Source organism: Pocillopora damicornis, chromosome 7 (assembly GCF_964200805.1).
Source record: "Pocillopora damicornis chromosome 7, jaPocDami1.2, whole genome shotgun sequence".
NCBI classification, from domain to species: domain Eukaryota; kingdom Metazoa; phylum Cnidaria; class Anthozoa; order Scleractinia; family Pocilloporidae; genus Pocillopora; species Pocillopora damicornis.
Window position 1 is genome coordinate 15,565,131 of NC_142676.1, and position 21,809 is coordinate 15,586,939.

The window sequence follows — 21,809 nt, forward strand, 5'->3', positions numbered from 1 at the left end:
CCTGACGAGTTGGAGGATGAAGACTTCAATGATCATGATCAACTCAATAAGGCCTTCAAACGACGCTCATTGCTATTTCAGCACTTTGTTCAACGGTTCAAGAGTGAATACCTTGCTTCGCTTCGGGAGCGTCATGTGTATCAGTCTAAGAAGCGAGGATCGCAGGAGGAGATCATTAAAGTCGGGGATGTCGTACTTATGCACGCTGAAAATGTTCCTCGTAGTTCCTGGAAGTTAGCCATTGTAAAGAAAGTTCTCCGTGGCAGTGATGGCCTAGTTAGAGCGGCAGAGATCAAAACAAATTCCGGAGTCACCAACCGTTCAATACATCTCTTGTATCCCTTGGAAGTCACACTAACGGACTCTAAGGAACACTTTACAGGAACTGAACTGCAGATTCCACAGGTCGAAACACTCAGAAGAAGCAAACGAATTGCTTCGCGCGCCCGCCCCCAGTATGTGGAATCTGGGGACTAGTTAGACCGCAATCTTATTAACCTGCGGTGTGCGTGCGGCACATGCGCGGAGACAAAAACGTGCTCGGCTGCATCAGAGAACCGCCATGTTATAGTCATGCAAATAAAGCTCACTGTTGTCGATTAATTCAGTCTTGTGGTTTACACAGAGTCTGTCTTTCAAATCTTTGAAATCAGAGAATATAGTTCCCCCTGCCAGTTTGCTTTTTCCAGACGATTTATGAAAAGGAATATTTGCGAGCTTGCTGAGATCTTTGAATATTTGTATTGCATTTGGTGAATAGTTTCCTTTGGGATTGTATCTCTTTGTCAACAGATCAACGATCCCTTTGTCACCCTGTCTTTCATACACAACAACACCGGTCGAAGGATCACTCGCTTCGACAACCATCTCATTTCGCAATCTTAAGGGATTTATCAAGAGACCACCGTACTGTCCTTTATCGATTTTGTAAGCATTTCGCTTCTTCTGTGTATATTTACGTTTGGAGCGACCCTTACCCTTTTGCGTGACAAGAATCTTCTCACCCTCCGCGAGCAGATTTATGCGGTTAATATATTTTTTCAACGTATTAACTTGACGCGTAAGTTTTTCTATTTCATCCTTATTGTTTATCTTATTCTTCGAACGACCGCGCTTGGCAGCATTTGCTATCGCGATTTTATCATTCACATCATCTCCCAATTTATCAAGATCAAAGTCATCTTCAAGCATCTTTTCGAATGCTTCATTCGGTGTGGGAAAGCCGCTTTTTTGAATATAATCAAGTTCGTCTTGGCTAAACCCGGTGTGTGGATTAGGTATTTTAAATTTCGGTTTTGGTGGAGGTTCAAGAGCGATGGGAGACTCGGGTGGACTTTCAAAAGTGTCGAGCTCTTTGAGAAAAGATAGATCTTGAGTAAGAGCTTTTTGATTCTCATCCAATTTCTGAATTAATCTGTCTTGTTTCTCATCAATTGTCTCTTCACAGGCGGCCCAAGCTCACGTCTCGAGAAAAAGCCAACGATGAATTCATGAACGCGTCACGCGTTGTGTGACTCGGTGTTAAGTTACGGGAGGAACCGTTGAAAATTTGAACACGTTATAAGGCATAGTATGGGGAACGAAATATGGTCGATTTATAACGATAAATATTTCGAAATCTGAATATTTTACACGTAAAATCAATAAAAACTTACTCATGCCCTGTGTATCCGTCGAAGTTTCTAGCGATTTCTGCTGTTTTAAGCTTGCTTTACCATCACTGTTAACTTCGTCTTTTGACATGGTTAACAGTGATGGTAAAGCCATCGTTCATAGATTACATCATCAGACCGGTCTGATTGAAATTTGCATAAAACCGCAAGCCTTGAGTCACACAGTCACGCAATCGGGTACTTGCCATAATTTAATGGTACGTGCACGTAAATATTGTTCAAAGAGGTACTAATTCTCGAAAGTTCACCATAATTTAATAGTATATGCACGTGAAATATTGATAATGTTGTTTAAAGAGGTACTACTTATCGAATGTTTGTCATAAATTAATAGCTAAAATAAAAATGAGCCAGAACCCGCCTTTCCCCTACTACTGCTGCGTCGGAGTTTTCTATGAAACCGTTGACTCTTTCGTGCTTGATAAGTGCTGTACGTCACTAAGACCGCAAGTTTCTCCAACGCGAAAAGTAGCTCAAAAGTAATTGGGAGAGGTCCACAAGTGGCCCCAATGATAACCACCATCCCTGCCTATATATATATATATATATATATATATAGGAAGTTTGCGAGTCGATTTTCGCGTGGAACAGTGCTCAATACGTTGAAGCAGAGCAGAATAATTATTATGAGAGGAAAAAAGGACGTAACTACATTTCCCGACAAGCCTGTTTCGTGAATCGCTTCACTCTTCAGGGGTTTAATGCATTAAACCCCTGAAGAGTGAAGCGATTCACGAAACAGGCTTGTCGGGAAATGTAGTTACGTCCTTTTTTCCTCTCATAATAATTATATATATATATATATATATATATATATATATATATATATATATATATATATATATATATATATATAGGCAAACGAGAGAAGAGAGAAACGAATCCTGGAATATTCGGATTTCTTTGTAGCGTGTGGTTATGCACAACGCAAAGTTCTCCACGAAATGCAGAAAGTGCTAACATTGACTCAAGAGGAATGTTTACAGACCAAAGAACGTGAACCAACAGATCGAATTCCTCTGGTTACTACATTCAACCCCCATACCACATTTATTGCAGAAATTGCTAAACGAAATTGGAACTTTCTCAAATCAAAAGAAAGATTATCACTCATCTTCAACAAGCCACCTTTAGTAGCCTACCGACGACCGAAAAGTCTACGAGACAGACTTGTTCGTTCAAGATTTGTAAATGAAACACCTCAGAATTTGATACCAAAGGGATGTAGAGCATGTGAAAGAACGAAGTGTAGTTGGTGTAAAAAGATCAACCAGACCACAACTTTCACCAGTCCCAATAACAACAAGACCTATACCATATTTCATACAGTGGACTGCCAATCGTCATGGATCATTTACATAATCGAGTGCAACATTTGCAAACTTCAATACATTGGCAAAAGCGAAACTGCATTTAACCTACGGTTAAACAATCACAGAAACCATATTAAAAAGGGAGTGAGTAGCTGCGAACTCACGGAACACTTTTTACATAACAAACGAACTCACGACTTTAACAATAATGTTACCATAACCATTATAGAGCAAATCCGAAAAGATCATTTAGAGACTGACAAAAAGAAAGAAGTCCTTAGAGAAAGAGAGATTTTTTGGCAAAGAACATTAAACTCCTTTCAGCCATATGGACTAAACAAAAGAACTGGATAAAGCTTTTACGCGAAAACCTTTATAAAGTTTTAGGTACATAAATTGTTTATAACATACGTTATAAAGGTTTTAAAACTGTTAACCAATTAGAAACACTAATTGTTTACGAGAGATTTTACTCAGCATTTAATTAAGCAACATGCACTGTACTATGTCACACAATTAACCAATTAGGACTCTGTAACAATTGCATGTTAAGGCCCCTGAGGAAGGCAAATGCCGAAACGCGTCGTGTCTTTAATAAAGCGATGAAAACGGAAGCACATTCTCCATTGTGCAAATTATATATAAGGCCGAAGGCCGAAACAGTACTGTCTGCAGTTAGTTATATATATATATATATATATATATATCTGTATGTATATGTGTGTGTGTACATTGGGTAGTCTAACACCGTGAATAGTTTATCTTTGTGATACCCAACCGAGTGAATATTCTTCACATCTATTGTAATGTAACTCAACAGGTTAAGAGCATCATATTGGTATAATTGTGAGACTTGCTGGAGTTTTTTCAACGCCGCTAAGCATTTCAATTGACGCAGCAGTCTTAGACCACGTTTCATTGTGGGCCATTGAGGATTTTTGATAAATTGGCACTTCGCATCTGATATAATTTTCATTCGCGCGCAATAACTGAAGAGTGTCGCTGAGCAGCCCAATTGAATGCTAGAGAGCCTGTATGCCTGGTGCTTTTCATGACTGAGAAGATAACTTTCTTCATAAATTCTCATCAACGGACATCCCGGTTCTCGATTTGTTTAAGTGATTATTTCCCGAATTCCGCCCCTCAAAATCGCCGGGTCCCATGTCCCGTTCACAATAGCAATCCGGCATCTCGCTCCCTCCTTACTTTAAATTCCCGGATCCCGGACTTTAAATAAGCCTAATTCCGGATCCCGAAAAACCTATCGGAGACCCTCAACACGATATCCCTTCCAAACTGTAAAAGGCAACTAGCTTAGCACGATTATCTTTTGTCTACATAAATGGTTTTTATTTTTTATTCTTAAAAGTATGCATGTAATTTTTTTCAGGTACCTCAAAACATCAAACCAATGCGAAATGGAATGGTTATTACGTTCACACGCACTTTGTCCACAACAAAGCCGAATGCATTGATGCGCTCTCCAGTATTTAAAAAGTGGGGGAGACAGTAGTGTATCTTTGTCGAAACCAATAAGTGCACTTGTCTTCGTTACTCCCAAGATTTTGATTCAGCACGCCTATCTGTGAGGTAAGTTTTCTAACCTTGACAATGAACATACGAGAGTCTCGTGACTGAAGGAACCTGCCAGTAGACCATCCTAGACAAGTGACTACAGCAGTTTCATCAATGATAGCAAACCTTTACTTTGGTGAATAATTGTTAATCATTCTGGCTTGTAGAAATTATTACCTCACTTTTGCTTCCTCATCGACCAAAGTTAGTTTCTTTAATCTTCAGTGAGGTTTGGAAATCCTTTTCTCCTTTTTTGCTCTTTGAGAATTTTTATGGTTAGTACCTTTGTTTTCATTTTCATGAACGTACAGAAAGTCGAAAAGAAGGTCGGAATGAGGAATTTCCGCAGCCATAATGGCGGACCAGCATAATGTTCGTGTTGTGCTTTTGTCAAATTTTTTTTGATGTAGATTGCATGCATATGTTGTGCTATGATGCATTCTTGTGACTTAGGCTGCGTGCCTTATGGAAATATAATGAACTCGCTTGAACCAATCAGAATCAGATTTTATGTTGGCCGTTTTAAAAAATTGACTAAAGGAAAACAAACGAAGCGATTCAAATACCATCATAAAAATTTAAAAGAAGACGAATAGATAATCCCTTAAATCTTGCATCTTCCTCCAATCTAAATCGCTAAAAACACGTTCTTTCTCTATCAGATGGCGAGTGTATCAATTACTTATTGTGAAACATGAAATAAAGACTTTGATGTCCCGCAAAGGAAATTATGAGACAAGCCAGTCGACCACTAACACAGACGTTTGAAATTATTGAACTATCATCGACTATTTTCAGGCTTTCGATCCTGTTCAATCAATAAGATTTAATGCTTAACAACCTAGTTTTCAACTAAATAATGGAGCTGGGCTCATATGATACTGCACAATGATGTTTGATGTGAATGACGTTACCTCGTCAAGCGCGTGAAAGTTTCAGTCCCAGCTAAGTTCGCGATTCATTTTTTTTTATCCTTTGCGGCCATTTTATTAATGTATTGAGCGCCGCATTCAGGACAAATCGAAACTATTTTTTTTTGCCTAAAGATCATACGACAGTTTTTGTTTCTCCCTATGCACGGGGACCTCTAGAGTGCCTCTTCGGAGGCCGGAACCCTGCGGGGGCAACTAGGGGTAGGAATTGGGACATGATTTCAGCAAAGGATGCGAGTGACTGATCCTCAACTGGGGGAAATTTCCTTGGAATCCACCTGAGGGTGTTAACAGTACACTATAACATTAATATAAAGCACACTGCCCTTCCCTGTTTGCTGAGGTGCACCCACACCCTCACCCCCCGATATTTACTCAAGTGTGTTTGATATCGCCAATCAGCTGCTGACACGTCACTTTCCCTTCGCGCCACTCGGTCAGGTTGTTGAATGAAATGCATAGCCCTCATCATTTTCAATCTAAGGTCGTGTGTCGGAATTTTTAACGGATTATGGCTACTACAACACTACAATACTCATTTTTCATCTTGAGCCTGCACCAATGCACTTTACGATTTCTATGCGGGGATTGTCGTTCCTTTCCTTTTTATTCATTGGTAAAGTCGACTTTTCTTTTCAGTAAAGGGCTATTGTATTTATGTGATAAACAATATAAGTCAGGGTTTCTTGTAAATGTGGAATTACCCTTCTCGTGTTCAACTCGACATCTCACTCGTGAGCTATCGAGTGGAACACTCGAAGGGAAATTCCATACTTACGTGCGCCCATGTTATTTCCTTTTGCGGCCGGCACTGGTGTTTACAACTCGTGCCACGCAATTTCGTTGGAGGGTTGCGCGTGGTATACCTTAGTTTGGATTCAAGCTCCCCCTTTCAATCCTTATTAAAGTTTTTCGTTCGCACGCCTCAAAGTCCTTAACCAAGGGAAGATAAAGTACGCCAGATGACATTTCGGCCTCAAAATGTCTCAGGTTCCGGCGGGGACATGTGACGGGTTTTCTTCCTAAAACTTCGAAAACGTGGAGGTCAAGTTACCAAGTTTGCGAAGTTTATCTAGAAATAATCACCAACATTAGATACAAAGAATACAACTAGCCTGCTAATAGCAATAACTATTAAAGGCTGCAAAGGTTTACTGAGTGTCCCTACGTACGTGTGACTTTACTTTTAGACCCTTGAGGTTGCCAATACAATGCTTTATCTCATTGGTATTAAAACAAATCCCATGAAGAAAACTGGGAGTAAACAGAGGAGTGTTAGGATCCGCTGGACAAAGGGAGAGAAATCAGAACCACAACGCTAACGGAGCTAGTAAACTGTGAAGTTGTAGGTAATGACAATTTTTTGTTTGTTTTTACAAGTGTTCTTTCTTCTCGAACTCAGTCAAAATCCAAATCTGATTATACAGGGTAATGTTGCCGAGGTTCGTGAAAAGAATCCCACGTCAATTCCCTTTACAAAATGCCACTGATAACCTAGTGAGATAATTGAGCTAAATCCACGTATACTTCTTAATTTTTAACGAAAATGGTAAAAATGAAACAATGTTTGAATAACAAGTGTTTGAATTAGCCCAACGAGATCACTACAAAGTACTCTGGTGGATTTTGACGAGCGCTGCTAGTTGGCTGAGTCTTTTTTGTCCACAACTGTTCGGGTGACTAATGCACGTGTGCTGGGGCTCAATGACCCAGGATTCTATTAATAACACACCACACCTAGATCTTCAGTGTGGTCACAGTTGTGTTCTCCCCACTCCTCATGCTCACAGTTAAACACTGAGACCTCGTCGCCTTCGCAATGAACGTCGTCCAACCAAATGGGATCAACACCTTCGCCGTACGCTGAGCAGCACACTGGCTTTCCTAAGGAACCATTGAAGCCAAGTTGGCGGCACACCACGTCAGCAGCCTCCTTTTGCTCATTATCATCACACACTGTACCCCATGTTGCATTGTGATAAACTTCTATGCGACCGTGGCTTGATCCTCCATTCACTAAACGAAGTAGGGATGGACCAAAAGAACATTGTACACCAGCGGCTTTGCCGTGATTGCAATTATTGTTTTCCCAGCCGCTGTGGTTGCATTCGTAGAGAAATGATTCATTTCCTAGGCACCCCGCTTTTGTCATCCATACGGTACCATTTTCTTCTCTAGAAGCGTTTCCATAAGCTTTGGTAGCTTGAGGGAAGCCCAGCTGCCTGCAGACTACCATCGCGTCCTGAATGTCCCAATCATGACTGCAAATGGTGCCCCACTTGTCATCATGAAAAATTTCCACGGTTCCAGTTAATGGTATCTCACTTCTTCTGAGGCGGACGGAACCCTCTGTAATGGCTGTTTCAAAGGTCAAACGAACGGAAAAGGTCATGCCACGTAATTTCAAATTATTCATTCGGTAATGGTACGTCCTGAATTTCCAACTACTCTTTCAAACACTACTTTTCATAGAAACTGTTTCCCTTCGAAGAGGGGAATTCTTGCAATTATTTACATGAAGAACCTACCCAACCTACCCGTGGAGTAAAGTGGATAGACATAACTTAAACCAAAATAAAATGAAGTAACGCAGGGAGAACATTTAGGCGTTGTGGGGGATATGTGGCTTTCCCATGAATGATTATTACTATCAGACCGGAACAGAACTCTGTTTTCCCAGAAGTTCTTACTTTGCTCATAAACAGTGAAGCTTCACGACAGGCTTTTCCGCTGTTTTCAATTGTACTCATTCAGATCAATTGCACAAAATCAGATCGAGGTTAGCCTTGATGTTTTTTAAGGAAATTCGTTCATATATTGAGAAAAGAAATAATCTATGCTGCAACGGTAATATCGAAATTAATTTTTGCAGGAATTATAATTTTTTTATGTCATTTTTTGATAATTTTTGCAATTTGCTGCGCGTTTAGTTGTTTCCCTCGCGCGTTTGATAACTCTAGGGTCCAACCCACCTCGGTAACTTGCTTGAAACCCAGGCTCTCTATCTGAGTAATCAGTGGAGAATACAATGTAAAGTTCGTGCGATGAGCTTGTAATAGGTGGAGGCAGAGAGGTGCCACTATAGGAACCAATTAGAGGAGAGTTGGAAGAAGAACCATCATAAATCTCCAAAATATCTTTGTCCTCCTCTGTTTTAAATGTATAGAACGTTAGCTCCAATTTTGTATTGGAAGATACACCCCATTTACACTCCATGTTATTTTTATACTTGTAGTAATCGCGTAAGGTCGAGAATATAAAACCAGTGATGTTTGTTTGTTCCAGGGTGAGGTCTTCACAGGAGCTGGTAACCATCACTACTGGTGCTGAGAAGAAAAGCAAGCATTATGAAAGATTAACAGCTGTTCGAAGTCTTACTAGGGAAACTCCAACGCTTTTCGTGGTTAAGATGCAGTAATAATTTAAAAACCAGGGATAGAAAAAGGAACAGTAGTTTGACTGTGGTAGTTTAGATGATAGTTCTATGTAGCAGTCTGAACCAAGCAGTTTATAAATAGCATCTTGTTTAAATTTTTCAGAGCCTTTTGATTGGATTATATAAGTGTAAAATGTTTTACTACAGGAAAACCCTCCCCACTTTAAGGCTGACCATGTCCATGGCTAATCTTTTCCCCGGGCGGAAAACGTGAAACCGATCGTAATTTTGGCGTTAATTTAAATTAATAAAAAAAGCGAGCTTCTCTCCTACGTCTGGTATTAATCGCCTGTGTCGGTACTCGAGCAACTTCATGTCCTTTCAAATACAATAAAATTTCAACCTGCCAATGGCACGGACCGTTTAATCTTTATTAACTAGTGATTCTTTCTATTTCACACGGGCGCCAGTACTAATTTGTTTAATTTCCCAGCTTCACGCTTCATTTTCACTCTAGGACAAAAAAAATATGTTCAAATATTCATAGTTTTGGACCGATAGCAAGCAACTTCAAATGTCCTCGATGTTCTCATTTCAGTAAAGTTCGGTCAACAAATGTGTCTTGGTTAGCTTTGCAATGGATGCAGAAATCGCCTTTAACCTCTCTTTCGTTAAAATGTTTTTGTTGGGAGACTATAGTTACGTCCTTGACATTTTACATCCTACAACAATCGAACTCCCGAATGTAAAAAGGTCTTGAATGCATCTTCGTTCTACCAGAATCGTTTTTATACTTGCTGCCCCAGACAACTTTCAGATCTAAAACATTCACGTTTTCCACTGCCAGTTCTACTTTCCCCTCCTTCAAGATTTCTTATGCTAGGACGTGATCAGTATTTTATCATCAGCTATCTGATGCGATATTGGAAGCCATCTTGGTTTTTTTTACTTGTTTGGAAATGAATGGAGTTTTTCTTATCACCTAAGGGCATGCCTTCGAGCGTTCATAAAACATTTTCACATTTTTGCTTTACACTTGTATAAATACTCGAAATGATGCCGTGTTCTTTATATAAAGATATAGAACAAAATAAGTTGAAGGATATTAGGTCTGTATGAAAGCGTATTTTACTATATATCAACGTACTAGCTCCTTGTTAGTCGAATTCTTACCACTGCAGTGCTTTCCATTCCCAGTAAATCCAGGTTTACAGGAACAAGAGTAAGAACCTTCCGTGTTTGTGCAAACTGCATTTACATCACAGACATTTTTGGAGGCACTGCACTCGTCTATATCTAAGGAATGAAACAAGGGCCAGATCAGTACATGGCCAAAATATTTAATATACACAGCCGGTAGCCGTTACGGCACCTGTGGCGATTCAGACTGGAATAGTAGTTTTGTGAATAGACTGCAACAATCAAACGAATTCCATTGATTAGTTGGGTACGTGAACGTCTTATTCGAGAATAAAACCCAAGTTTCAACCAATGTACAATCTACTTTAATAAAGAACGCCACGGTGTAGTAGTCATCCGAGAATTGCCATTTGATTTGAGTTCAGTTATCGTCAAAAAAATCATGTTATCTCGACAAGATTTTAATCACAGGTGAGAGAGATCAGTACACCTTATCGTACTTGCTTTTTTTGCTCGTTGATTTGTACGTGTGATTGTGTTTTTCTTCAAATATTTCGTAATATTTAGGTTATTTAACGGAGGGATACAGAAACCCTTGTTAAATTACACTGAAGGAATAAACCACGCCTAAGCCTATACCTCTACCACGCTGGTACCCACCATTTAGTACAATTATTGCTATCTTAGGGTAACCCTTACTTTTTCATTATCTGACAGCGTCCTCTACTTACCAAGAGTATCCATGTCGCAGTAAGCGAGTATGCTCTTAGAGGGTATAATAGAATTGAACCAATATTCACCACTAACGGCTTTTTCTCCTTCTGTAACCTTTATTTCCCAACAAGAGTCCGCAGGTAGTTCCGGTATAGAACCAAGTGCGACTGATAAGAAGAAAAAAATTGATTTGTAAGAGAGATTAGAGCAATACTCCTTCGTGCAAGCGCCAGACTATTTTATAGATCATAGACGTGTAGATTTTACCACTCTTATACCGTCTATCCTTTGAGCAAACTGATCTGTGCTGGAGGAATAATTGGAATTTGCTAAAGTAAGAACGCTCTTATGACTGCTTTTAGATAAAGGAGATAATTTCACTCTGTTATTTAAATAGAAATCGAAATTAATCGTTGCTCCCTTCGAGCTATCAAAATTGCGGTTGACTGCTTTTAAATTTGTGCAAAGTATTGACGTAGTATCATGGTCATTCAACACACGGTAACCTAGTGGGTCTAAACATGCAGTATATTTTACCTCTGTCTTTATATCTTTTGAAATAATATCTTTCAGGGTTGGGAACAAAGTTGTCAGGTTTGGCTTCTTTCGTGCGGTTGTTTAGTTCGCATATGCTCTGGGAGATAACATAGTTGAAGCTTTGACATCTTATGTCATTGTTGCACGCTGTCAGACAATCCAATGCGAGCAAAGCTGAGTGGGAAGCCTTGATGGTCTGAAAAACATGTCCTTTAAGCATCATCCCGTTGATCGATTGTTCGCTTCCACAGGGTTCAGGTGAAGCTGCATGGATCGTTTGACACAGAATCGCTATCATCGAAGTTGTAATGTGAAAAGTTCTTGAAAACGCCATCACGTAAAACACTTCAGACCTAGGAGTCCTGCGGAAGGAATGTTGGAATTAGTTCAACATATTTAATTTTTTATCATGATATTCCTCTAGAAAGAAGTGAACGAGAAATCATTGTACTCGGGGTGACATACTGAAGCATTGCTCGTCTAAAATTTTTTAAATTTCTCTTGGGTTTTATTAGACGATAGAGGAGTGTTTTTGCAGGTGACCGGCGGTCTCTCTGCCTAGATATATTGAGGGAAGATTTTTCAGGATTCTAAAAGAGGCCGGGTTATCCTCTCTTGCTTATTTCGAAGTGTCTCTGTTTGTTTACGTTCGTTGCTTTTACATCTCTCGCTGCTCTTGTAAATGTTTGATTTCCTCAACATGTTTTTGGAAACGGTTTGATTTCTATATCTTGTTGTTCTGTATTGCAAAAAAACTCAACATGCCATGTTGGAGGCCGTTCTGTAAGCAATAAAATCACTGCTTATTTTATGAGGCAAATAACCAAATAAGGCAAGTTGTCAACATATCGTAATATATCTTAACAATTTTCATTTTAATTAGATCGAGAAACTTTCTGGGTTTGATTTTGACTTCTCCTCGCGAAACTTTTTGGGCGTGTCGTGTTAAGTCATTAATGACTTAAAAAACACAACGTTTATCGAACGTCTCAATATTCTTCAGAATCTTGTTTGTCTTTTGTCAGCCTAAGAGGACAATTACTCTCATTAGATGAAACTGTTCTGTGATTTCTTTACTTAACCAACTAAAAAAAAACCTCCCTTTCGATTCACGAAAAATATCAGTCACGCGAACAAACGAAGAACAGAAGTCATACAATCATGAAGTTTTTTCCTTTCGTCTGAAAGTCCAAGAAACCATTTGCAGTGGTAATTGCTTGAATAAAGAATGGTGAATGACGGAGAGAACTTTAGCGACGTCAGATTGATTTCGGTTTGATTACAATTATCTCTACCTCATCTAATGAAGGTTTCCCTGTAATACAAATTGTCTCAGCGAAACATATTTCTAACAAAATCTAGCGAGTTTCGCTGGCTTTTATTTTTAGTAGTTTTGTTTGATTTCTCGCCGTAGGTTTCATTGTGTTCAAAACATGAAAAAAAAAGTGAAGCACGACCGATAAAGAAAAACAGAAACAGCGTGAAAATACGTGATTGAGAATTAAACTCAATTTAAGCAATTTACATTTCAATTGCAAATCTGTTTTTGTTGATGGAATGGCACTGGAAAGTTTTGTTGTTTAAGTGGGTGGATAATTTTCCCCTAACTTTCAAGTATTCTTTCTGTTAATATGGAAACTGGATGTCTTTTATTGATGATAACAACTGGTCAAAACAAAATGAATTACGTCAAAGTATCTGCGTTTGTTGGTCCTAGTTACTTGCTTAAGATTGTCTCTAACCTATATAATTATTATTATCGTAGATTTCTAACATGAGACCTTTCTTTGTGTAACAGTTACACCTTACATTAATTTGGAAGCGAAACTTTTTCATTCCCTTCCCTAGTGCAGTGAGAAATCTGGTGAATAAGCGGTAGAGAAATTAAAGAATCCAAATTTTAGTGTTGGAAGTCAATGCTGCAGTAATAAAGTAATGATCCTGTAGGTATGCTGGTTAATCTTCCAAATTAGTATCGATTGATTTTGTCTACCGTATATTTTGTTACATGATTACGTAACCGTGACAGTACTAGTAAAAATAAGTATTTTTTTTAAATAGATGACAACTGAGGAAAAAAGGAATCAAAATTTTTAATTTGCTTTCCAATCGGAAGGAAACGACATTTGGGTTTATTTGGCCTAAGCAATATCAGCTATTTACCACAGGCTTCTAAATACGTCGAGTGGACAAAAAAAAAACGCGTTGAACAAAAAGGGTTATAGGCTGTGCCCCTATTCCCAGATTTAGGAACTCAAACTCTTTTAATGATACCCGTGCATATCAGTCTAATAGAACTTACCAAATTTTAATTTTTCCTGTCTGTTGTTTATCGTCTTTTGAGCGTCTTGGCGAAATGAGGGTAATCACCTTTAGTCGTGCTGGTAATATCCTCTTAGTCGAGGATCCATTGTAATGCATATTTTTGTTTTTGTTCTGTTGCTTTGTTTACCCTTGTGTGCGGGTGTTTTTTTTTTATGGTGTTTTTTTTTTATGTTTTTTCGCATCAGAGTTTAATCCTACTAATCATCTTTCAGTACAAACGTTGATATCGATCAATATGTTTGAGCGTGTGAGAACTCTTTTAATGATACCCGTGCATATTAGTCTAATAGAACTTACCAAATTTTAATTTTTCCTGTCTGTTGTTTATCGTCTTTTGAGCGTCTTGGCGAAATGAGGGTAATCACCTTTAGTTGTGCTGGTAATATCCTCTTAGTCGAGGATCCATTGTAATGCATATTTTTGTTTTTGTTCTGTTGCTTTGTTTACCCTTGTGTGCGGGTGTTTTTTATGTTTTTTCGCATCAGAGTTTAATCCTACCAATCATCTTTCGGTACAAACGTTGATATCGATCAATATGTTTGAGCGTGTGAGGTAGTTTTAGGCGAGAGACATAGGAAGTGGAAAACAAAGGTGGGAAAAAGTAAAGATTTTAATGGTAATGATATTGATTATGTGAATGATGGTGAAGGTAATGTTAAGTAAAACAAAACGTCATCGATCACAGGATCTTTCTTAAGTTCAAGTTAGCTTCGAATTCAAAATTTCCTTTCGTGGAATGATTTTTAAGGTTTAATCATTCTACTCAATTATTTAGTAGCGCACCTTCAAAATCTGTATATTAGTACTTCCTCAATTGTGATACTTTCATTTAAATATAACTTGTAGGAAAACATCACGAACTGATACTCCGGGTCAGTTTTTGCATATGTTTTGCATACAGAATCAGATTAAACTTAACAAGGAAGTCTATGTGGAGTTCACAGCTTCTAATCTCTGTTCAACATCTTCCTTTTCGTCACCCTCTTTCGCTCGAGTGTTTCCGATGACAACTTCTACATGAGCAAGCGCAAACTTTAATTTCCTATGATCTCACCTAGGTGTGCTAACGATTCCCTTTCCAACTAATCAGCGCATCTTATGAGATTCTCAACAGGTTTTAAACCATAAGTTATTCTTTGTGAAATGTTTCTCAGCTATATGACCAGCTCATCAATAAAAACAATTGTATTAAATCGCGGACTTAGTTCTTTCATATGCACCAGTTGGATTACTTAGGCGCTCAGCTGAAGTGAAGTCTTTCCTGTAGTAATCTGTGACTTCTAGGTGAAAGCTTAGACTCATCCCTGCAGAGTAGTTCATCGCTCAAAAACAAATAAAGTAGCTAACAGAAGAACTAACTTTCGGATATGAACATACCTTTTGATGAAGAATTTTCAAGATTTAATGTTTCTAGTCAAAGCATTTTGTGCCCTGCGTCACATCAGAATATTTGTTCTTCAATTGTTTCTTTTATATTTGAATATTGCTCATACAGCTGTAGGAAAAAGTCATGACTCATTATGCTGGTCAATTTATTTGCAGATTATGTTTGTTTCGAAAAGGAGATGAGTTTTTCAATGACTCAAGGATGTTTACTTTATCATGAAGTAACTTTCATTTTCTCCAGTTGGTAACCATGTGATCGTGTTTTTGGCGAGGAAGTTATTTGCTTGGTAAAAACACGTGGAAATAGATGAAAAATTATAAATAGAATGTAATATTTCTTTCCTCAAATGGGAGAATTTCACTAAAAATTAATGGCATACAAGTTTCTTACAATACATTAGTTTTGAGCAATTTTCAAATGAGTGTGGAAAGTAATCCGATATTGCTTTGGTTTTACTAAGCATCGCTCTACTATTGGTTTAGAAACCTCGTGCCATCCAAACGAATTAGATGCAACACTATAAGAAATTGAGTCATTCGCCTTTTCCCGTGCTTCAGCCAATTTTCTTATTTTTACTTTGAGTTCTCGTTATCTCGTGATAATGTGAATCTTTGATCGATTGGTCGCTGGGATTACTTTGGTTTTCGATTTTCGAAACTCAGTTGGAAAATCGTTTTCATTAAAGACTATGAAGTACTACAATTACTTTTTAACGACACACTTCCTACATATAAATGCTAACAATCCAGTGACACTTAACACTAGGCGTACACGACGGAACATACTTTTTATTTCAATTTGCAGTTACGGAGGCGAATGATTGCATTGCAAACACAATTAGAGAAACTAATAGCTAGGAGGGCGGTCTAATTATACAAAAACGGAATAGAACGCGAAAACTTGAAAGGTTAGATTTTGTTTGCTACGGCTGACGCTTGGGATACCAATTGGCTTTATAGTTATGTCAATAGAGCAGGAAAAACCGTGTGGATTCTTATTTTCTGTCTTAAGATATTAATTTAGCGGGTAAATTGTAAAAATTGGGATGGGAGGTTAAAAAAAGTTATTCCAGCATTCACCAAACGAATACAAGAAAATAAAAAAAAAGAAAGAAAATCAAAGAACCACGGTCTTATAAGACGTTGAGAAACTTCCAAAGAACTAAATTTCCGAAGAAAACTTTATCCTGTTAAAAGGGAGATTAGGCGGGGAGAGTTAATTAGAAAGAAAGGCTAAGACTGGTTTAAAGATTAGGCGGGGAGAGTTAATTAGAAAGACTAAGGCTAAGACTGGTTTAAAAGTCAACAAAGTGCACCTGGCTTAAAAGTAACTTTATAGTCAACGAACAACAATACATTAACCAGACTCGAAAGAAAGGCCACACCACTCAAATCTTTCAACTGATGGCATAAAAATTTCAGTGCAATCCTGCAGCACGGGGAGTCAGTGATGGCTTGGTAGTTATAAGTAGGATCAACATGGTTATTTTGAGCCCTTAAAATGAATTTTTACGCCGCCAAACATAATCAGCAGGATATCTTTGTTATGTTAAGGGTGGTTTGTTAACAGGTGTAAGCGGACAAGAAGCGCTTATACCGACGACTTTTCTCGATAAAAGACAAGTCACACAAATCGTTCTTCAGCTAGAATATTCACAAAATTGACAGGTAAGGTGTTTACCATTGTAAAATTTTTTACTTTTGATTCAAGCCCCGAGATAAAGAAACGGATTTATAACTTTGACAGTTTATTGAGCTGCTATTGGAAATTGCGACGAGATTTTGCGTTGTTATTTTAACTGGTTGTACTGATCCATTTACTCTGAAAGTTCACCGTCTTGTTAGAGACGTTTAATTGGTGGAAAAACGTTACTGTTGTATTCAGTAAAATTAATATTGGGACAATTTTAAAAATAAAATCTATTCGGTTAATAAATAATCTTTCAAAGACAAGTATCTGAATTTCTTAACTGCTTTGCCTAAAAAGATTTCAAAAGTCAGCTATAATATTTTGATATAGGTGAGCACAAGTCAAATATTCAGTTAACTTATTACCGTGTTTGGCAGACTGTTGTGCAAGTGATAAAAGACCAAAATTTATTGAGCATCGATAGAATTGTTCCTGCACTTCATTTACATGTTAGTGTTTTAGCTGTTATTTGTCCAATACAAGCCGAATTATCTTCGTTTACTGTGTGTAATTTCCGCAGCTGATGTTCACGATTTTAAACAACTGCTAAAATTATACTATCTGGGGAGAAGCTGATACCAAGACCAAACGACGGAAATGGGGAGTTGTTCAAAGATAAACTAAAGAATAGCATTGAACTAATGTTTGCGAACGTTTGAATGTGGAGCTTTTAATTAAATATTGAACAAGGAAGGTCGGCAGCTTTCAAAGAAGATGATCGGCTTTATTCTCTAAGTAATTGGATGTAACGAGAAAGTTCTTTAAGATAATCAATGAAAGATGTGAAACAGAAGTAGGATTTTTAATCGCAGAGTCCATTTTTTTTTTGGTCTTTGATTCATACGAAAGCAGAATTTTTTACTACTCAGCTACTGCTTAAGCCGACAGAAAGCGTCTTCTAGGTAGGCATTGGACGGTAAATAATGACTTGAACATATGCTAATTTCAGGCCAATTTAACATTATCTTACCGTTTTTCAATAGTATGAGTCTAGATGGTGAGTTTTAGGCACAGAGGCCGCCGATCTTTTTTTATGGAAGAATATGAGCGCAATAATTTACAAGCAACGGTTCTCTGTCGTCATGATCTCTTTTAACAAGTAAATTTATTTCAAAGATTCCCGCTCTTTGGGCTGTTTTCCTAATTCAAAAAGAAGCAGCTGCTTTAAGTGTATCGCTGAGAAAAAAAACAGAGATAGCCGCGTGACCTATGAACGACAACGTTTCGCTGCGAAATCCTTCTCGTTTAAAGATCAATGTTGATTTGATGAAAAGATCCAAAGGATTGGTACGTGTTTGTGCACACGTAATTCCTAGGGAGCCATATACGCTTAACCATGTAAAAGGAAAGGGTAATTTAGTATTATCAACTCAGTTGATAGTACCAAATTACCCTGTTATACTCTCCCACTGACGCAGCACCACAGTTTCTTTAGAAACTTGCCCCCTTTATTCAAATACAAAAAGAAAGTTTGTTGCAGGCTAGATATTGAATCCAAGGCACTTTACAAATCACGGGACGCAGATGACATGATGACTTGTGAGAGACGCCTTTTTGACCGTTTTTGTTTAATCGCAGTCATTTTGTACCCAATGATGCTGTGGAAAAGAGAAAGTGTTACGTGTATGTCTTTTATGATCATCAACGTTTGTTGTGGTTCTACTGTCCTACAGAAGGAACGATTCCCCCAAGGTAAGTTGGTATAAAGTGAAGTACGAGAATTGCATAATCAGGGGGGGGGGGGAAAGGTGCTCTAAATCGTTCTATACTTGTTTTCTATTTAGCATTGTTTGAACTGATGTTTGGGGCAGTTAATGATTTTTTTCCGATAAAAGTAGAGAAAGATTTTTACTGCAAAAGGCAGATTTAGATTTCGTGCTCATTTACGATAAGAAGAGAACCAGTTGAATTTGAAAGCAAGGTGGAAAAAAATTTCAACGAAACTCCAAAATGGTTTCCTTTTAGCTTATGCTTTTTAAGATTTACCTTGTCTTCCTTTCTTCACTTCTCTCGTAAGTCCGCCTTCATCAACACTTCGTCCGTCATCACTGTGTACCCATCAGTCTAGTATGCTCGAAATTAATTTTACACAAACTTACCATTTTTAATAAATTATTCGGAGAATATCACTGAAGGAAGTTGTGCTCTCTCAAGTTTTAAGTTTATTTTGTGAAATGAAATCTGTCACTCCTTTTAGTAACAATACCATCCTCCTGATACAAATAATCCCAAAATATTCAAGGAGGCAAAGAAATATTATTCTGTTCTCCTTTTTGATTTAAGGTATGGACTCTTGTGGACAACGTATTCTTCACTCAACAACCAGTAATTATTATGGAATGGCTATTACAAGAAACAATGTGATAGACAAGCGAATAGTGGGTGGGAGAGTAAGCAGTGACGGTGCATGGCCTTGGCAGGTTGCTTTAATGCTGGATGATGTCCAAGTGTGTGCAGGCTCAATTATCAGACCTAACTGGGTTTTAACTGCTTGCCATTGTTTCACAGGTGTGTGAATGACGCGAAAAATCCAAGGTACTCTAATAATATATGACGAAAATGGTCGTAAATGAGTTTCTAACCGAAACACCTCAGCTAATGAGAGGCCAGAAAAAAAGTTAGGAATTTCACACAGACGCCAAACAAGGAACTTCCTTCTTCCATCGAAGAGAGCTCGCTAGTATTTCTTAAAGCAAAAGTCATGTCATTGTATCCTTGAATATTAAATTTCCGCCTCCTAACCAGGATGATAACTTTGTCTGAAATATATCTATATTTAAACAGATTATCGGTCAACAAAGGATCCAACTCGCTGGAAAGTTAAACTTGGTGCCAATCCTCTTTCATCAGAGTCGAAAGAGTTTCAACAAGTGAGAGGAGTAAAGAACATCATCGTGCACCCAAAGTACTGGGGTAAAACTGTTCAAGGTGTGCTTATTCAGCCTCCAGATTATGATGTAGGTGAGTCAAAACCCTGCGATAGGGGAAAAAATCCTCATCAGGAAATGATTGTTATAAAATATAATTAGAGTGCAAGCTGGATGATTTTAAAAAATAACGAAATTATTCTCATAGCTAAACTAAACTGAAGAAATTGTAGGAAGAGAGTCCTGAAAACTGAATTCGGGGTCGACGGAATTTGAATCCGTACCTCCTTGATACTCATTGGGCACAACCACCGACTGAGTCACGAAGCGTTATGTTAATATTCACCAAGTAGGGGTCCTTTGTGATAATGGCAGAATAGTCGCTCCTCCTTATTTCTCCCAGATAAGAAACTCCCACTCGTATTTTTTCAGATCCTCTCCTGAAATTTTCACAGTTCTTCCAGGGAAAACATTTTACATGACGTTGCCTTTGAATAAAGCGGCTTTGTTTTCAAGGTGTTAAACTGTCACCCCAATCAGCGTCCACATATCTTTTCAACGTCTTGGTTCGCAAGGTTTCGCCCAAACGGTGGCGATGTTTCCCGCACTAGTTACTATTGGAAAAGCACTGTTCGCCCATTAAGACGCCGCGAACAACAATGTTTTTCCATAATGTAAAAATTACTGTTCATATGGATGATTGGCCGTGACTAGGAAAAGCGCGAATTTTTTTCATAGCTTTCCCTTCTATTTCAGCTCTTCTTGAACTTTCAAGCCCAGTAACCTATAATAGCTTTGTGCGACCTATCTGTCTCCCCGTGAATGGCTTAGTATTCCTCCCCGGGAAAATCTGCTATGTGACAGGATGGGGATCAAAGGGATGGAACAAGCCACCGTCGGAGTTTTTGCAAGAAGCTCCGGTACGCTTAGTTTCGCGAACGGAATGTAACAAAAAGAAATCCTACGATGGGACTGTTCCAAAGACGGCTTTGTGCGCCGGATACAAGGATGGAGGGATTGATGCATGTCAAAAAGATAGCGGTGGACCGCTAGCTTGTGAATATGAAGGACAATGGTACCTCGTGGGCGTCATATCATGGGGAAAACATTGTGCAGTCCCAAATAAATACGGCGTTTATGCTGATGTGCGAGTTCTAAACTCTTGGATTACTGGAGTTGTACAGTAGTTTTAATACTATGAATTCACGATTGTATGTGGCAGTTAAACGAGAAGTGATTGTCTATTACTTTCCCAGTTAGCATGCCCTTCAGCCAGAACAAGCAAGCAAAGTTTAATTTGGGAAAGGGTTTCTAACATGAGCAGCGTTCTATTTCCATTGAAAAGATTCTAGGATAAAGTTCCAAAATCTATTCTCGCAGTAGAAGTAGGCAATGACCAACTATTTTCTTGAAGTTCTCGCTTTCTACGAGGAACGGTTACAGGAGGGGATTATTGTTAAATTTTCATGTGTTTTTGTTTCATATGCCCATGTGTGACACATATTTATTATTCCCACATTGGGAGTTTTTGCAAAACAGAATTACACAGCAGTTAAAATACTTATAAAAATTGAGGACTACATATCTCAAATTTACATTTCTCTTTGAGTTTCCCTTTCCCGCTTGAAGAGAAGAGTAGTCCAGGTACTGAGATAGTTGATTTAGTCATAGGTTTACAGACTGCAGGTCTAAAGGTGGGTACAATGTGAAGACTGAAACGTAAAGCGCTTTCGAATAATAATAAAAAAAAAGATGGAGTCCAGCTCAGAGAACATAGTGGAAATCTTTTCGCCTAAACAGTGTAAAACGCCAGAAAACGAATAGAGAATGTTGACACTTTTTTTTCATACTTTTATGGTCAAGACTTTCAAAAGCTTTGTTTGTGAATTAAAACGTTCTGCGGGAATGGTGTCGATATATTTTACTCAGGGAAAATTTAACACGGTTAAATTTGGAAATAGTCTTTTTCTTTGTGTGTCCACGGCAGTTTTACCAACGACAACATTCACCGGCCTTTTGCGTGTTTAACTTACAAATGCTGTGTACCGTGATCGTCTTCTTCAGTGTGAAATTGCATCTATATGGAAACTCGTTCATTCAACTCCTTACCTGTATCCTTGAGAATTGAAATATGCCAGACTAGTTTTAGCCTTGCAGTGCAGATTCCATTGCTTTCATAAAATCAAGGACAAAAAATGGATTTCAAAGACGAAACTTCCTTTCGAGGAATGATACATTATAACTGGTTCATAAATAACTGGTTCCTGATCAATTATCAAGT

At 38.2% G+C, this 21,809-nt stretch overlaps 3 protein-coding genes across 7 annotated transcripts in view; 2 read left to right on the plus strand and 1 right to left on the minus strand.

Annotated features, from left to right (window-relative positions):
• LOC113684966 (uncharacterized) overlaps positions 1-477 on the plus strand; it is a 1,326-nt gene extending 849 nt beyond the window's left edge. The window contains exon 1 of the mRNA XM_027202389.2: positions 1-477. This exon is cut by the window's left edge and continues 849 nt beyond it. Within this exon, the coding sequence (XP_027058190.2) occupies positions 1-477 (477 nt within the window).
• A 6,344-nt stretch (positions 478-6,821) lies between these two features.
• Positions 6,822-15,097, minus strand: LOC113682455 (uncharacterized). 2 transcript variants are annotated; one of them, XM_089213495.1, is made up of 6 exons: positions 14,963-15,097; positions 11,261-11,622; positions 10,741-10,890; positions 10,043-10,165; positions 8,466-8,819; positions 6,822-7,851 (listed from the first exon to the last, which is right to left on the minus strand). In XM_089213495.1, exons 2-6 carry the CDS (start codon positions 11,592-11,594, stop codon positions 7,214-7,216), a joined length of 1,599 nt encoding a protein of 532 aa, XP_089069621.1. In that variant the 5' UTR covers positions 11,595-11,622; positions 14,963-15,097; the 3' UTR covers positions 6,822-7,213. The 2 variants fall into 2 exon arrangements, with proteins under 2 accessions (XP_089069621.1, XP_089069622.1); XM_089213496.1 differs by lacking the exon at positions 14,963-15,097 and adding an exon at positions 13,563-13,670.
• A 1,237-nt stretch (positions 15,098-16,334) lies between these two features.
• LOC113682433 (serine protease 33) lies at positions 16,335-21,377 on the plus strand. 4 transcript variants are annotated; one of them, XM_027199603.2, is made up of 5 exons: positions 16,335-16,639; positions 18,240-18,353; positions 18,945-19,169; positions 19,446-19,622; positions 20,285-21,377. In XM_027199603.2, exons 2-5 carry the CDS (start codon positions 18,254-18,256, stop codon positions 20,713-20,715), a joined length of 933 nt encoding a protein of 310 aa, XP_027055404.2. In that variant the 5' UTR covers positions 16,335-16,639; positions 18,240-18,253; the 3' UTR covers positions 20,716-21,377. The 4 variants fall into 4 exon arrangements, with proteins under 4 accessions (XP_027055404.2, XP_089069648.1, XP_089069649.1 ...); XM_089213522.1 differs by having other exon boundaries at positions 16,509-16,639; positions 18,142-18,353; XM_089213523.1 differs by lacking the exon at positions 16,335-16,639 and adding an exon at positions 17,446-17,563.
• Positions 21,378-21,809: the final 432 nt, after the last annotated feature.

Coding starts and splice junctions, on each gene's coding strand:
- LOC113682455 (XM_089213495.1), bottom strand. CDS start 11,594: ATGGCGTTTTCAAGAACTTTTCACATTACAACTTCGATGATAGCGATT. Junction 10,166..10,740: donor CTGCGACATGGATACTCTTG/GTAAGTAGAGGA, acceptor TTCATTCCTTAG/ATATAGACGAGTGCAGTGCC. Junction 8,820..10,042: donor GAATGGAAAGCACTGCAGTG/GTAAGAATTCGA, acceptor TTTTCTTCTCAG/CACCAGTAGTGATGGTTACC.
- LOC113682433 (XM_089213522.1), top strand. CDS start 18,191: ATGATGACTTGTGAGAGACGCCTTTTTGACCGTTTTTGTTTAATCGCA. Junction 19,170..19,445: donor TGCTTGCCATTGTTTCACAG/GTGTGTGAATGA, acceptor ATATTTAAACAG/ATTATCGGTCAACAAAGGAT. Junction 19,623..20,284: donor GCCTCCAGATTATGATGTAG/GTGAGTCAAAAC, acceptor CTTCTATTTCAG/CTCTTCTTGAACTTTCAAGC.